The 15,157-nt window shown below is 56.5% G+C and overlaps 2 protein-coding genes across 4 annotated transcripts; both read left to right on the top strand.

Moving 5' to 3' along the window:
- The first annotated feature begins 873 nt into the window (after nucleotides 1-873).
- Nucleotides 874-4,295, top strand: IGFBP6 (insulin like growth factor binding protein 6). 3 transcript variants are annotated; one of them, XM_088025614.1, is made up of 4 exons: nucleotides 874-1,205; nucleotides 3,177-3,348; nucleotides 3,535-3,654; nucleotides 4,173-4,295. In XM_088025614.1, the coding sequence occupies exons 1-4, from the start codon at nucleotides 874-876 to the stop codon at nucleotides 4,293-4,295; spliced, it is 747 nt and encodes a 248-aa protein (XP_087881740.1). The 3 variants fall into 3 exon arrangements, with proteins under 3 accessions (XP_087881740.1, XP_087881741.1, XP_027981529.1); XM_088025615.1 differs by having other exon boundaries at nucleotides 874-1,204; nucleotides 3,209-3,348; XM_028125728.2 differs by having other exon boundaries at nucleotides 874-1,204; nucleotides 3,212-3,348.
- A 925-nt stretch (nucleotides 4,296-5,220) lies between these two features.
- SOAT2 (sterol O-acyltransferase 2) lies at nucleotides 5,221-14,931 on the top strand. The gene is made up of 15 exons (XM_028125407.2): nucleotides 5,221-5,794; nucleotides 6,245-6,300; nucleotides 6,791-6,927; nucleotides 7,279-7,338; nucleotides 7,666-7,773; nucleotides 9,240-9,516; nucleotides 9,935-10,004; nucleotides 10,606-10,690; nucleotides 10,805-10,850; nucleotides 11,060-11,189; nucleotides 12,389-12,486; nucleotides 12,915-13,013; nucleotides 13,524-13,659; nucleotides 14,144-14,289; nucleotides 14,488-14,931. The coding sequence occupies exons 1-15, from the start codon at nucleotides 5,719-5,721 to the stop codon at nucleotides 14,536-14,538; spliced, it is 1,575 nt and encodes a 524-aa protein (XP_027981208.1). The 5' UTR covers nucleotides 5,221-5,718; the 3' UTR covers nucleotides 14,539-14,931.
- Nucleotides 14,932-15,157: the final 226 nt, after the last annotated feature.

Here is a 15,157-nt window from a genome sequence, read left to right on the forward strand (position 1 = left end):
TTTTGCCCCACCCCCCTCCACCTCCATTATTTCAACGGGCCAGTCCCTCACAACTACCCTGTCCCTACCTGCCAGGCATTCAGCTATTCTCACCCTTGCACATGGGGGCCCTCTGGGATACTCCGGTGGCCCCACCACAATCCTAGGCGTAAAGCCTATACATTCAAGGTTCTTCTTCCCACCCTCCCCACCTCCCCCCTTCTACCACCTTCACCCAGTCTGGCCCCCTGACCCCCATTTTCCCACAGTAACATCTCAAAGGTTGCTCTTCCTCTCCTCTCCCTCGGGCTACATTCTCCCACCAGCACTGGGTTTTCCAAGGTCCCCATTATCCAGCATCCCGGGCCTTGTCTCTTTCCCTTTGCATACATCTCCCTTGTGACTCCCACACCCCATCCCTCCGCCCTCCCTTTCAGACAGCAGGCCCCTCACTCCCCACCAGAGTCCCTGCGCCCCTTCATCCCCCACACATACACATGGACTGGATTCCAGGTTTTTCGCTTCATCCCAGCTCCCGTCCTCTCCTTTCTCCACCCCTCCCCACCCTCTAGTGCCTCCAGCCAGCTGTCCAGCTCCCAAATTCCGGGCCGAGAGTCCCGGGAACAAAGCAAGAAAAATCAGAGTCATTTGGGAAGTAAACAGAAACTGGGAAGGGAAGGGGGAGAGAAAAGTGGGGAGGACCCAGGTGGGGGGGGGCCTCTCCAGTCCCACCCAGTTTAGGGAATGCCCCTGCCTTCTCCCCCACCCCCCTTCACCTGGCTCTTAAAGGGCCCAGCCCCTGACCGGCGGCTACTTAAGGCAGAGGGGCGGCGGCGGGCAGCAGCTGCGCTAAGACTGCTCTGGGAGGAGTGGACGGGACAAAAAATCCTGACCATGACCCCCTACGGGCTGCTGCGGCCCCTGCTGCTGCTAACCCTGCTGCTCGCTGCCCGCTCAGGAGCCGCCTTGGCACGGTGCCCAGGCTGCGGGCAGGGGGTGCAGGCGGGTTGTCCAGGGGCTTGCGTGGAGGAGGAGGATGGGGGGCCGCCGACCGAGGGCTGCACGGAAGCTGGGGGCTGCCTCAGGAGGGAGGGACAGCAGTGCGGGGTCTACACCCCTAACTGCGTCCCAGGACTGCAGTGCCACCCGCCCGAGGAAGACGAGGCGCCTTTGCGGGCGCTGCTGCTGGGCCGCGGCCGCTGCCGCCGGGCGCGGGGGCCCCCGGGTGAGTCCGCGCCCCGCCCCTGCCCCGCCCACGTGAGCCCCGCACAGCCCCGGGCAGGGTCCTGGAGAGCAGGGTCCCGCAGAGCCCGGCGCGGGCAGCCCTGCAAGCCTCTGGGTTGTCAGTGATGCTTCTTTTTCCTAACCCTGGGGGGGGGGGGCACGTTTGGAGCGTGAAGGGGCAAGGGCGGGAAGCAGCTAGAAGGTTGGGGTGCGGCTACAGGCCCTGGGGACAACGCAGGGAAATGTCTTGAGCCCTTAACCTCCCCCCCCCATTTATTTTCTCTTGAAGGGAAAGGTGAGCATGGAGGGTTTTAGGGCCATGCCACAGCATCCCAGCTCCTTTCCTCGAACCCCCGGAGCTGGAGAAAGGACCCAGATGTTGTTCCCAGTTTCCATTGAGAGAAGGAGGGAAGGGAACCCAGACTCTCAAATCCTACACACACTGAGAAATAGCCCCCCCTTCTCCCCTTAATATCAGGGTGTCCAAAGCACCTGAACATGGGGTCTAAAACAAAAGATGCTCCAAACCCAGAATTGTTTCAGACTAGACTAGGGTCAGAGGGCAGGCGCTAGGGGCCTCAAGAGAAGGGGATAGAGGTGGGAAAAGAAGGAAATCTGCCAAATCAGGGTTATGATTTAAAGCCGCTCAGAACCCTCCACCCACCCTACCCCACCCTACCCCAGGGAGGAAAATAGAAGGCTGAGTCACTGGGTGGGTGGGACAGAAGTGAGTCAGAATCCAAAAGATGGGGGGCAGCAAGGACATAAGGAGGGCAGGAAATGAAAGCATTCCCCCCCCCCGCCGCCCCGCCCCGGGCATCTGAGCTCCTGGTTTCTTCCATGGGAAGGGATGGGAAGTTAACTGGGAGTTTCTTTCTGTCCAAATGCCTGAGTCCAGGCTGCTAGGGGTCCTCATAGAAAGGGTTGTCTAGGTGGGTCAGAGGAGGTAGTAGGAGCAAGGTCGTGGTAGGGTGCTAAATGGAGGGAATGAGGGGCATGGTCTGAGAAGGGTGGAGGAAGAAGGGTCAGAGTCAGGATGGCAGAGGGAATGGCTCTTGGGTTGCGGTTAGTAGGCAGGTGGGAGCAACTGTCTAGGCTTGAGGATTGGGGACTTGAGCAGAGCTTGTCTTTGGGCATGAAAAGGAACAGATGATCCCTTTGGGGCCATAATATCTAATTTTACAGCTGGGGCAAATTCCAAGCAGTGCATACTCCCCTCCCTGCATTTTCCTTACCCTGATGTCCTGGTCCTGATTTATTTCCTCACCCCCTCCCATCCTGAGCTTTCCCCAGGCCCCCCAGACACCATGTATGACACATTCTCCAGAGCCAAGAACAGCCTGCAGGTTAGAAGCCCCCCATTCCCTGCATCTTTGCAACCTGCCCTCTGCCTGGCCCCGTTAAGGGCTGAATCATACTGCTCCTGGGACCACTGGGGTTGAGCTGGGCTGAGCTATGGGAGACCAGAAGGGAGAGGCCCCCACTGCAGTGCCCCAAAAGTAACCATGTCTAAAGCCTGGGAGGGATGGGCTGAGTCACAGCAGGGTCACACCGGGGACACACATTCCACTTGGGTCCCTGCTAACCCCATCCCACATCCCTTGTTCTCCTGCCTCATCTTCCTGGCTTGGTGCACCCCCTTCTGGCTTCTGGGGGAACAGCCAGGTCTTTTCACCCCCAAGCCCAAGGCCTCCCAATATATTTGTGCTTGGCCTGGATGTTTCCTTTCCAAAATGCTTCTCCCTTATAAGACTTAAGACTAGTCTGGAGATATTGTCAGGAAAGGTAATATCACTCTTTGTCAGAGAGAGAAACTGAGGCCAGAAGAAGGTACAGGAGGAAACAAGTTCTAACCGTCCTCATTTCCACTACCTGGAAAGCTCTTCTCTTCCTCTCTTCCTCCCACTTTGGGGAGTCAGGGTGAGCAAGGCTCTCTTCCATTTGGTTCTGGTCTTTGACTTCTGATTTCTGGACTCTTCCTCCCCCATTCCTCTTGTGGCTGTAGGAGAGAATCCTAAGGAGAGCAAACCCCAAGCAGGAACCACTCGTCCACAGGACACAAACCGCAGAGACCAACAGAGGAATCCGGGGGCCGCTACCACTCTGGGCCGACCCAATCCTGGGGGTGTCCAAGACACCGAGATGGTGCGTTTGCAACTGGCAGAGAGCAGGAGGGGTGGGGAGCCCTGGACACTCCCATCTGAGGCTGTCCCCTTGGGCTTGGAGTGGTCTCCCACGTGCGCGTCCTGGGACCCTGGCTGGGGGCCCTGGGGGCTGTACAGTGGAGCTAGGCTGGGACGGTTCTGAGCTGCCTGCTCTCCCTTCTCCCAGGGCCCGTGCCGCAAACATCTGGACTCAGTGCTACAGCAACTGCAGACCGAGGTGTATCGGGGGGCTCATACCCTCTACGTGCCTAATTGTGACCATCGGGGCTTCTACCGGAAGCGGCAGGTGAGGCCCCTCCTCTCCTCTCTTCCCCTTGGTCCTACCAGGGATGGGGTGAGGGGAGCTTACAAAGGGCATAAAGAAGACCCTGCCCCTGCCTTTAAGATTCCCCCACTTTAGGGCCCACACAAACCCAGAGAACAGCCACATGCTGTAGTAGAGGCGTCAGACTGCCTAACCCAGGAAGGCCTAACTCTGGGGCTCCCATCTGTGAGCTGGCTTATGGCTGCCTAGGGGCTGTGAACACACAGGTGGCTGAGCCCTCCCCCCAGAGTCTGAGGATTTGCATTTCTAACGCAGTCCCTTAGGGCTCCTGCCGCGGCTGGTTTGGGAACCACACTTTGAGAACCGTGGTTCAGGCCTGGAAGAACAGGCCCAGTTTAGTGGGTGGAGAAGAGAGGAGCAAGAGAAGGGAGCCTGAGAGCTCTCAGATGTTCCTGCACACTCAGACTCAGCCCCCTCGGGCCCTCCGGGCCCTCCTGTCCTCAGGGCGGCCCCTCTGATCCCTGTGCCTCTCTCCCTAGTGCCGCTCCTCCCAGGGGCAGCGCCGAGGTCCCTGCTGGTGTGTGGATCGGATGGGCCAGCCCCTGCCGGGGCCCCCGGATGGCGATGGAAGCTCTTCCTGCCCCACTGCGAGCAGTGGCTAAGCCTGGGGGAGTGTGGGGGGGCACTGCAGGGCCACTGGAAGGAGCCTGGGGCTGTCATCTTGGGTCATTTGTTGAGTGATGAGTAACTCAGGAGCCCTGAGCCCCACACTCCACCTTCAGGCCCTACCCCACTGTCCCCCTCGCCCCCTGGGACCCCGCACATGGAGAGATTGTTAGTGTGGGCTTGGGGTGTGAATAAAGCTGTGTTGGGGGTCTCTGACCTACGTCTCTGTGTCTCTACCTCTCACATTTATGGAGCCCGTCTCTCTCCCACCTTCTGCCCCCCGCCCCCCCTATAGCTCTCCTCTCCTGTGGTGGGAATGCAGGAGACAGCCACTGGTAGAGGTTTCCAGCCCTCGAGCCTCGCCCCACTACCCACCAGGGAGTGGGAGCAGGGGAGACGTGGGGGTCAAGGCCTTTGTCTCAGTTTGTGACCTTGTTTCTAACACAAATATTTGAACACAACGGGACAGGGGAGAGGAAGGATTAATAGTTAATCCCCAGGAGGAACCGATAAAGAAGAACTCTCAAAGTACTTACCTTTCTGTTACATCCTACTGAAAAGGGAAGGAAAGTCTTACTTATTGAGCCCCTCCCACGGGCCAGACCCTGGAGTGTGTGCTTCTCCGTGGCCTACCTCATTTTGTGCTTACGATAACCTTGTGAGGTAGGGACTTTTGCCCCTGTTTTCCAGAGGAGGAAACTGTGGCTTAAAACATTTGGGTCACTTGCCTGAAGCTACACAGCTGGCGAATGAGGATTTAAATCTTGTTCTTCCATCCGTGACAACGCCTGGCGTCCCCTGGGCCCGGAATAAGGGTTTGTTTTGCCTCCTTCCTGCCCACACGCTAACCCCAGCAGGTGTCGGGCAGAGCTGCGGCCCAGGGGCCCTGGCACCCAGCACTTCCTGGAGGAGCCACAGCACCGCCTTTGTCACAGGCGCCAACCCCATCAGAACATGATTCACATGCACACCACACACCTCATCGCATGGTCTAAGGGAGCTGAGTGCGCTGGTACCCGAAGATCCTTCAGGCTGCTGGGAAGGAGATGGCCAGGGGAGTCGTGCTAGGCGATAAGCCTCAGAGAAGCAAAGTCCTCCTCCCCACGGCACACAGGCATGCAGAGCCACTGTTCCTGCGGGAGGGGTGGCTCACTCAGCTGGACATCTGGGTGGCGGATTGGGCCGTTGCGGGGGGTGGCAACCATCCCTGGGACAGCCGGCAGAGCCCGGCCTGTAGCTGAGAAGTGTTACCCTCTGCGCCAGATAAGCGATTGTGCTCCTGGAGTTTCCCTCCTCCCGAGAGGACTTTAGTCTTTGGAGCTGTCTAATGAGCTGAGTGAGATAAGAGCCGGGCAGGCAGCAAGGAGGGGAGGGAGGGAGCACTGCACAGCCGCCTGCTGCCCAGTTAGGACTCACACCATGGAGCCAAAGGCGGCCCGACTGCGGCGGGGAGAAGGGCCCAGAGGAGAGCAACAAGAGCGACCGTCGGGAGAAGGTGAACCACCCTCTGGGGGCGCAGAGAGCTCAGCGCGGGCTGGAGGTTGGGACGCGTTGTTGAGAGGGGGCTCCTGCTGTCTTGGGAGGTGAGGGAAGGTGGCCGCCGCCTCTGCCCCTCACTGCCCAGCCAGCAGAGGGAAGCAAAAAGATATTCAGAGCTGGGGCCTTGCCCTATCTTGTGGACTCTTTCACCCCCGAGGGTGAACGGAGTAGCTTCCCGTTTCCCAGGTAATGTCATCAGGCTCCCAGTGGCCGCCTCACCCCCTGCAAAAGTAACTTCCCCTTCTGATCGCCCCACCGTGATACTAGATACTCCACTGGTTGGGGGCGGGGAGGCTGCTGAGCGGACAGAAAGCACTTCCTGGACCGAAGATGTTTCTGGGTCTGTCCCAGGTGGCAGCACCTTAACTCCTCCCCCTTGGGTGTGCCCTTTGACCCCGCCTCCTAGGAAACACCAAGAAGGACGGAGGCATGGACTTGGTGCAATGGACCCGACATATGGAGGTGAGGGAGGTCAGAGGTCAAGACGGACAGGTCTTGGAGTGGAGGGCTGTAGGGACCGGGACGTTGTAAAGACAATTTGTTCTTGGGCTCAAACCCCTCAGATCAGGTGAGAGCTAAGGGTGAAGATGGAGGGGTTTGAAATACAGGTCAGCAGGGCAGGGGCCAAAAGTCAGCCAGTGAACAGTCTTCTGTTGGTGGGACTAAAGAGAGAGGGAAGGCTGGGGAGAAGAAGAAGAGAGTAGGGTCAGACAAGACAAGGTGGTCGACATCCAGACCCTGGCCCTGAAAGTGGCTTTCCTTGGTCCTCACTGCTGCCCTGGGAAGCCAGAGAGAAATAAATTTGGGAGGAACCCCTGGGCCAGAGCCGTGCCTGTTCCTCGCACCTAGTGATGGGCCCGACACACAGAGAAAGCAGCTCAGCAACTACATGGTGAATGAGAGGATGGCGGTCTAGATGGAGACAGCGGGCCTGCCCTGCTTTGTCCTGTAGGCTGTGAAGACGCAGCTGCTGGAGCAAGCTCAGGGACCGCTGATGGAGCTGCTGGATCGGGTCCTGTGGGAGGCCGTACAATCCTACCCACCACAAGGTGGACCTGTGCCCTCCGTTCCTCCAGATTCCTCAAGCAAGTGAGTGTCTGAGGAGCGGGGGGGCTGGGTTCCTGTCGCAGGCTCCTCTACCGTGAGGGTTATGAGCCCTAAATATCATCTCACGCATCCTTTGCCAGTGTGGGCATGACCCCGACTTCAACCTTCTCTCTTTTCCCCTTATCGCCTTCGCCTGCCTGACTCTGACCTCCACCTCCGGGCCTTGTTCTGCGCTGGTCCTGACCTTCCACCTGGTCCTGCCCTCTGGCCCTCACCCTGACCTTACTCTACTACTGCCCTTGGCTCCCAAGTCTTCACCTTCTGCAAGGCTCTGCTCTCTACCCAGTGCCTTCTTCCTTTGGGTCCTGACCCGGAACAACTGTCTTCATTCAGGGCCCGGGAGCCAGCCCTGGGGAAACGGAAAATTTTCATCATCCGAAAGTCCCTGCTTGAGTGAGTCCACATCAAGGACAGGGGATGGGAGGAAAAGAAAGAGCTTTGGCTGGCGGGAGGGGGTCCAGGACCCCTCATTTCTAATCCTCGGGTTCTAGGTGTTTGGAGGGAAGACTTGGAGAGGGTTTCTAAAGTTCATCTTCCCCATTTGCCCTGGGCATGATTGTGGAAGAAAGGCCACCACGATGAGAAGTCCCAGCCATGTCCCAGCCCTTAGGTGCAAGTTCCCAATCGCTAGTCTTCACCCCACATGTGTATCATGCCTGAGCTGGTCCCCACGACCTTGAGGACCCTCCCACACCGAACTTTGGGCCCCTGTCCCTGCAGCGAGTTGATGGAGGTGCAACATTTCCGCACCATCTACCACATGTTCATCGCCGGCCTCTGTGTCTTCATCATCAGCACCCTGGCCATCGACTTCATTGACGAGGGCAGGTAGGCCCCCCTCCGGCCTGGGATAGGCACACAGATCAGACCCCCTAGGTCCCCAGTGTTCCACTTGCCATTGCACAGCCCCCCCCCAACTTTGATCCTTTGATTATTGGACACACATCACCATTGCTTCCAACAACCTTCCCACCTAAAACACACTCTTAGACTTCTTCCTTCCACAGCCTTGGATGGCCCTTGGTCTGACCTCCCGGGTCAGCCACTCAGGGGACACTCTCTCCTCTGCTCAAATACTTCTCAGTAGGAACCTTGCCCTGAGGCAGATACACGTGAGCACACAGGCACACTTCACACCGCACCACTCGCTCACACTCCCTCCCAAGTCAGCACCGTTCAATCCAAGCAACCTCCAGTGAGCACCTCCCAAGTACCCACCCTGGGGGCCAGAGATGAGGGCCAGACCCCATCCCTGTCTGTGAGGCACTTCCAGTCTTGTGGGGAACCCAGACATGCCCACAGGCATCCGCCCCAGAGCACCCCCAAATCTGGGGATGAGTCTCAGAGGGCTATAGATCTTGGGGGGGGGCGGGTCTGTATTTGCACTGCACCTACCTCACCCTAAGTACGGCTTAGGAAGCAGTAACAAGAAGAGGACCAAGGATCTGTGGGTTCAGCAACAGTATTTCCTTCTGGTAAAATTGTTGTTAATTATATGAGTAGTAGAAGGATCAAATGTCAGTAAAAAGTTCAAATACACGTAAAAGTGACAGTTCCTCCTGACCACTCCGCCAACCCCAGACCTCTATCAGAGGTAACATTTTTAACAGTTTTGAGAGTTTCCCTCCAGAGCATTTTCCATGCGTTCGCATCCACATGTATATAAGAACAAAGAAAGTATCTGTTGTGAGGCTTTACATAAATAAGATACTTACTGTACTTATTGTTCTGGTTCTACTCCTCAACTTCTCTTCCTATCTAAGAGATTTTTCCATGTCAGCCCACTGTTCTTAACGACTGCAGTCGGGACGTGCCAGCTTTTGGTCCTTTCCTCGTGGACATTTAGGTGGTTTCCCATTTTTCCCCGTTCCAAACCATACACTCTAAACATAAGCAAATAAAACACCCAGTGACCTGCTTTCCACTAAGTCTGTCTACAGCTACAGATACTCCAAAAGAACACAACTAACAGAAATCAAGGATAAACTCTGAATACCTCATATTGTAATACCCACGGCATACAAAGTTCTGAGCCCTCCTGCAATATCATAAGATTCAAAGGGCCCTAAAGGTCATTTGTAGGCAAACCCACCCCATGATTGAGTCTTTTCAGGCAACACCCTGTGCTAGAAGTTCGGGACAACAGAGGTGCCATCTTGAAAACCTTCAGATACGGGGCCCTAGTAACCTTCACAAAATACCTCAGTTTATCCTCCAAGAGCTCTGACTGCCGAGGGAGGGGACAAGGATGGGCCACACATTTGTCTCCTTTGTTTCTCCCTCTCCACTCCAAGGCTGATGCTGGAGTTTGACCTACTGATCTTCAGCTTTGGACAGCTGCCCTTGGCGCTGATGACATGGGTCCCCATGTTCCTGTCCACTCTGCTGGTGCCCTACCAGGCCCTGCGGCTGTGGGCGTGGCCCCGGGCTGGAGGGGCCTGGATGCTGGGGGTGGCCCTAGGCTGCGTGCTGCTGGTCGCCCACACCGCTGTCGTCTGCGTCCTCCCGGTCCACGTGGCCCTGGAGTATCAGCTCCCGCCCGCGTCGCGCAGTGTCCTAGTCTTCGAGCAGGTGATGGGCAAGACGAGGCTGGGGCGGGGCTCCTCTGGGGGAGGGCACTTGTACTTGCAGTATTGGTAGGGGCGGAGCTAGTTCCTAGAGGCGGAGTCCGGCGCCAAGGATTTGAGCGCACCAAGCCGGCTCCAAGGAAATTTGCTGCTGTGCAAATACAATCGGACTTTGCAAGGAGTCACCGGGGTTAACTGGCTGGAGGCTCCGCCCTGGCCTTTCCTGTACCCCTTTACCCTTGACTCATCCCGGCAGCTGCTTGTTAGGCTATAAGACTACCCGACAAAAAGATAAAGTATGGGCTTTGACCTTACAGATTTTGCAATCCGCCTGCCTCTCTTCTGTAAAAGAGCTCACAGAGATGTTAAGTGATTTGCTCAAAGCCACACAGCAACTTAACCTCCTTTCCATTCCATCTCAGGTCAGGCTCCTGATGAAGAGCTACTCCTTCTTGAGAGAGGCTATGCCTGGAACCCTTTGTGCCAGAGTAGGTGAGGCCTTGGGTTGGCCCTGCTGTGAACTCGAGCCTTTTGGCTGTTTTGAGTGAAGTCAGCGGTTGCAGGATGCTCATAAAATCTGTGGCTTCCTGAGCCTGTGTTGCCCCCCAGGGCAGAACTCTGGCCTCCAGCTGGACTCTGTGGGCCTTAGTCATTAGGCATTCTCAGGTCCCACCTCTGAGATATGGCACCTCTGTTACCCAGGATTTCTGGTACTTTCCAATTTCCAGGCCTAGCCTGGAAAGACCCAGGGTATGAGAGCCTTATATTGGGAAGTCAGAACAGAAGGAGAGAGAGAATGTGTGGTGGAACTTGTGAGTGCCAAATGAAACGCTGACCAAGCAGGTCCTGTCCCAGAAAGTAGGGTGCCTGGAATGGAAGCAAAAGAAGGGTGTCAAAGAGCAGCTTCAGCTCCTGAGTAGTCTCACTTCCCCACCACACCTCCAGACCCAATATCCAGCCCCTCACCCATCCCCCGAACCCCGGTCCTATCCAACCCTCCACCCACCAGTCCCAGCCCTTCCCCAGCCTCCACCCCTCCCCGGCCCTCTCTCCCTTCCCCCTTCACTGATGGAGCCCTCTCACTCCTCCCCAGGTGAGGGCACGCAGGCCCCCAGTTTCTCCAGCTACCTCTACTTCCTCTTCTGCCCCACGCTAATCTACAGGAAGACTTATCCCAGGTAAGACCCTGCACCTCTTTCCCGAATGCCCAGGCCCATCAGGGACCTTGCCGTTTTATTTTCCTTTCTATTATTCCCATTATTTCCTTTCTATTATCCCTATTGCTGCTGCAGGACACCCAATGTCAGGTGGAATTATGTGGCCAAGAACTTTGCCCAGGTCAGAAGATGGGGTAGAAGGGCGGACTCGTGGTGGCCAAGGGGGCATTTCTGGGAGTGAGGTGGGGAGGCCTGGGGAGGAGGTCAGAGGGCGGTGCTGAGGTAAGAGGAGGCAAGGGCTGGGCCACCATCCAATCCCAGAGCCAGGGGGCAGCTGCTCGTGACCCCTCTCAAAGTGACGTGTCCCCCACCCCTCCCGCACCCCCCCAGGCCCTGGGCTGCGTGCTGTATGCCTGTTTCATCCTGAGCCGCCTCTGCGTCCCTGTCTTTGCCAACATGAGCCGGGAGCCCTTCAGTACCCGGGCTCTGGTGCTCTCCATCATGCACGCCACGTTGCCAGGTATGCCCACTGAAGGCAGGGCGGGAGGGGGCTGCGCCCGGGGGAAGGTTTCCTACCAGGAGATTCCTGCCTCCCCTCACTCTTTCCCTTCAGTCAGGTTCAACACCTCCTGCTCCGGAACCTCTCCCACATGTGGCCCCTCCCATCATTGCTCACTTCAGATGACCACTCCACGCTCTCTTTCTACATTGGCCTCCCACCTGTCTCCTTACCCCTTCACTCTTTCCACTCCTGCCTGCCCCAGACACTGCTGCCCAGATGAATGTCCCTCCTCCAGGTTAACCATTGCCCACCCTGCTTCAAAAACTCCAGTGACGGGCCACCTGGGTGGCTCAGTCGTTAAGCGTCTGCCTTCAGCTCAGGCCCTGGTCCCAGGGTCCTGGGATCGAGCCCCGCATCGGGCTCCCTGCTCGGCGGGAGGCCTCCTTCTCCCTCTCCCACGCCCCCTGCTTGTGTTCCTGCTCTCGCTGTGTCTTTCTCTGTGTCAAATAAATAAATAAAATCTTTAAAACAAAAAACAAAAAACAAAAAAACTCCAGTGACTCCGCATTGCTGGCCTCTCCAGATAAGATTTGACCCCTTGGCCTGGCATTCAAGGTCCCTTCCCAGGCAGCCCCTCCCATCTCATCCCACCACAAGCTCGGCCTGTTCATTGAAAGACATGGCACTTTCATGCCTCCGGGCCTTTGCTCCTACTGGTCCCTCAGCTTGGACTGCCCTTTCCCCATTTTCCAGCCGTGAAATCCTGTCCCTTTTTGGAGGCCTATGACTGAGATGCCTCCTCCTCTAGGAAGCCTTTCAGTTTTAGCCATCAATCACCATGACTCACCCCTTGCTCTGCACTCCCAAGCATATCAATGGTCATCATGCTTAGCTCCCAGCACATTTGACCTTGATACGTGGTTGGACATGTCTCTGTCCCTATCTCTACCTCTGTCTGTCTCTCTCTTCTCTCTCTCTCTCTCCAACCACTCTGTGAACTCCTGATGGTCAGGTGTTTTGAGATTCATCTGTGCATCCCCAAAATCTGGCATGGGGTTCATGAGCAGATGGATGGGTTAATGAATGCATGAGTTAGTGAGTGACTAGTAAATGGTTGGTAGGAGTTGGGGCCCTGGTTGCTGATGAGGGCCCCTCAGAGCTTCCCAGGGGATACAGGTGGGCCAGTCTGACCTGCAACCCTTGTCCCTACTCACCAGGGATCTTCATGCTGCTGCTCATCTTCTTTGCCTTCCTCCACTGCTGGCTCAACGCCTTCGCAGAGATGCTCCGATTTGGAGACAGAATGTTCTACCGGGTAAGGCCTGGACCTGGTCACTTGGGAGCTGGATGCAGGGAGGGCTGGGGAGTGATCTGGGGAGGATGGTGGCTCCATGGTGTGTCACCTCCGCTGTGCTGTCAGTCTCCCACATGAGAAACGTGCTCCACTGGATGCTGTTCTAATGCCACCCCTCCACCTCCTGACTAGCCAGGGCTACCTGCTTTCATGGGCATGGTACTTTGGAATCATCTTCTCCTGAGAGGGGGCGAAGGAGGGAGGGCAGGGCCCCAGGTCCTGAAGAGGCAGCTGGGAGAGCGCCTGCTGTCTCTCTTCGGCCAGGGGCCAGCTCCCCGTGGACCACTGGGCCAGGGTGCAAGAAGCAGGGAGGAGCAGCTCGGGCTTGGGAAGACTCAGGACCCAGATGCTCACCTCCTTCCCCTAACCCTGACCCCACTCTTCCCCAGGACTGGTGGAACTCGACGTCCTTCTCCAACTACTACCGCACTTGGAACGTGGTGGTCCATGACTGGCTGTACAGTTATGTCTATCAAGATGGGCTGTGGGTATGGGCTCGGCAGACCCCCTCAGCTCCCACAGTTAATGGAGCCTCTCCAGGACATTCTCCTTCCCTCCATCTGCACCATCCACCTTTTCCAGACCTAGGGGCCCCCTTGGCTTCCATCTACCCCCTTCTACCCAACCCATTGGGCAGAAAATCCTCCTTAGGATCTAAGTTCCTTCCTTCCTTATCCTTAACTCCACCCCACCACAGAGCATTTCTCCCCTCCTTAGCCTTCTAAGGAGCATGCATATAGCAACTCTCAGTTACCAAGACTTTTCACATACATAACCTGCACAGTAACCCTGAGAAGTAAGTATTATTATATCCCCTTTTAAAGATTGCATGTAAGAGCTAATAAAATGCTCTTAAATAAGACGTATCAGCCCTTCAGACCCCAAATCCCATATTCTTTCCATTGTACCATACACTCTCCTGGCTTCCTTACGGAGGGGGTCTTTGTGGAGGAGTCTTGGGGAGACTCATTCCACCCTTCTCCCCTGACCCTTGCCAGCTCCTTGGTGGCCGGGCCCGAGGGGCTGCCATGCTGGGTGTGTTCCTGGTTTCTGCGGTGGTCCATGAGTACATCTTCTGCTTTGTCTTGGGATTCTTCTACCCTGTCATGCTGATACTCTTCTTTGTCATTGGAGGTGAGCTGGGCCTCCGTGTGCCACAGGAGGGGGAGCCATCCAGAGGGAGGAGGCCTGGAGTCCTGCTTCTGGAGACTCTAGGCCTACAGGGGAGGCCACACACCCTTCTGGGGGGAGGCATGAAAGTTGGGGTGGGAAGGAACTTGGGAACAGGGAGGGAGGAAGTAGGGTGTTTCTTGGGGGAATCTAGAAGATTTCTGGCTGGAGAGGAGCATCTGAGCAGGGCACACATAGAAGGAGACAAAGGGGGAGAAGTGGCATGAGGCTGGAAGGTTTAGTATAAGATCCAGGATATTGATGTATAAACTGAGGAATCCTGCTTTCACATGAGCCACGTGAGACCTCTATGGTTGCTGGAGCTGGGTTCAAGATCTCGCCCAACGATGCCTTCCTGTTCCATCTCTCCCCAGTGCCCTGGGATGGGAGGGCAGCCAGGGAGACGAGGTATCTGGAATTGGAATAACAACCTTTCCTCCTGCATCAGGGCTGATGAACTTCATGATGCATGACCGGCACACAGGCCCAGCGTGGAATGTGCTAATGTGGACCATGCTCTTTCTGGGCCAAGGCATCCAGGTCAGCCTGTACTGCCAGGAATGGTATGCTCGGCGACACTGCCCCCTACCCCAGGTAAGGAACCATGACCCTTGCTCAGCTCCCCGTCCAGAAGGACACACCTCGCCTCCCCAACAGCCAGTCCTCTTTTGTTGCCCAATTCAACAGCCGTTTGATCAGGGGCCAGGGCCTGTTTTGGGGGCTTCTATGTCTTGGATGTGTAGCATGGGCACAGGAGGGAACTCATGCACAAGTCACCTCTCTCTGGCACAGACAACCTTCTGGGGGCTGGTGACACCTCGATCTTGGTCCTGCCATACCTAGAGATCAGAGCACCCTCACTGCCCAGATGATACCACCAAGTTCTGCTCTGCCTGCAAAGCCCGGGACCAGGGTGCCTCTCCCTGCACTCCCAGATCTAGCTCCAAGTCAAGGGGGCCTGGCAGGCATGACCCCACCAGGGAACTCCAGGGACTGCAATCTATGGACCTGGAGGGCAGCTGAGCACAGACTCAGAATGGTGGTGGCTCTTGAGCCGCCAGCTCAGAGCCCCCTCCTACCTCATGACTGTCCAGACTTGGGAAGACTTGAAGGATCTCACAGATCTGGTAATGCAGGGTGACCTAGAGAAGCTGGGGCTGCCAAGGTCTGAGAAGGGTTTGGCTTGCTCTTTGTACTGCTTCCAATACAATAATAAACTGTGTCTCTTTTTATTCATTCATTTGTTTATTCCTTCATTCATTATGTGTTGAAGGCCCACTTTTGACAGGCAGGCCTGAAGAGCTGTGTCCGCAGAGGCGAGACTGTGTGGTGGCAGGGGCTGAGGGTCTTGGATGACATCCATTGCCTTTTTGATGCCATCCCCTCCCCAAAACCCAACCTCACCTTCCCTTCCACCTCTATTCCTTCTTCAGCTCACATTTCCACACCCCTTAACCCTTCT

The sequence above is a fragment of the Eumetopias jubatus genome, unplaced genomic scaffold (genome assembly GCF_037043125.1).
Source record: "Eumetopias jubatus isolate StellerSeaLion01/CBP00866 unplaced genomic scaffold, mEumJub1_p1.0 scaffold_8, whole genome shotgun sequence".
In the NCBI taxonomy this organism is placed as follows: domain Eukaryota; kingdom Metazoa; phylum Chordata; class Mammalia; order Carnivora; family Otariidae; genus Eumetopias; species Eumetopias jubatus.

Bases quoted from the DNA above. Each gene is read 5' to 3' on its own strand.
- SOAT2 (XM_028125407.2), top strand. From the start codon at position 5,719: ATGGAGCCAAAGGCGGCCCGACTGCGGCGGGGAGAAGGGCCCAGAGGA. The intron at 5,795-6,244 runs GTGAACCACCCT...CCCGCCTCCTAG, and splicing joins AGAGCGACCGTCGGGAGAAG to GAAACACCAAGAAGGACGGA. The intron at 10,851-11,059 runs GTCAGAAGATGG...GCACCCCCCCAG, and splicing joins TGGCCAAGAACTTTGCCCAG to GCCCTGGGCTGCGTGCTGTA.
- IGFBP6 (XM_088025614.1), top strand. From the start codon at position 874: ATGACCCCCTACGGGCTGCTGCGGCCCCTGCTGCTGCTAACCCTGCTG. The intron at 1,206-3,176 runs TGAGTCCGCGCC...CTGATTTCTGGA, and splicing joins CGGGCGCGGGGGCCCCCGGG to CTCTTCCTCCCCCATTCCTC. The intron at 3,349-3,534 runs GTGCGTTTGCAA...CCCTTCTCCCAG, and splicing joins GTGTCCAAGACACCGAGATG to GGCCCGTGCCGCAAACATCT.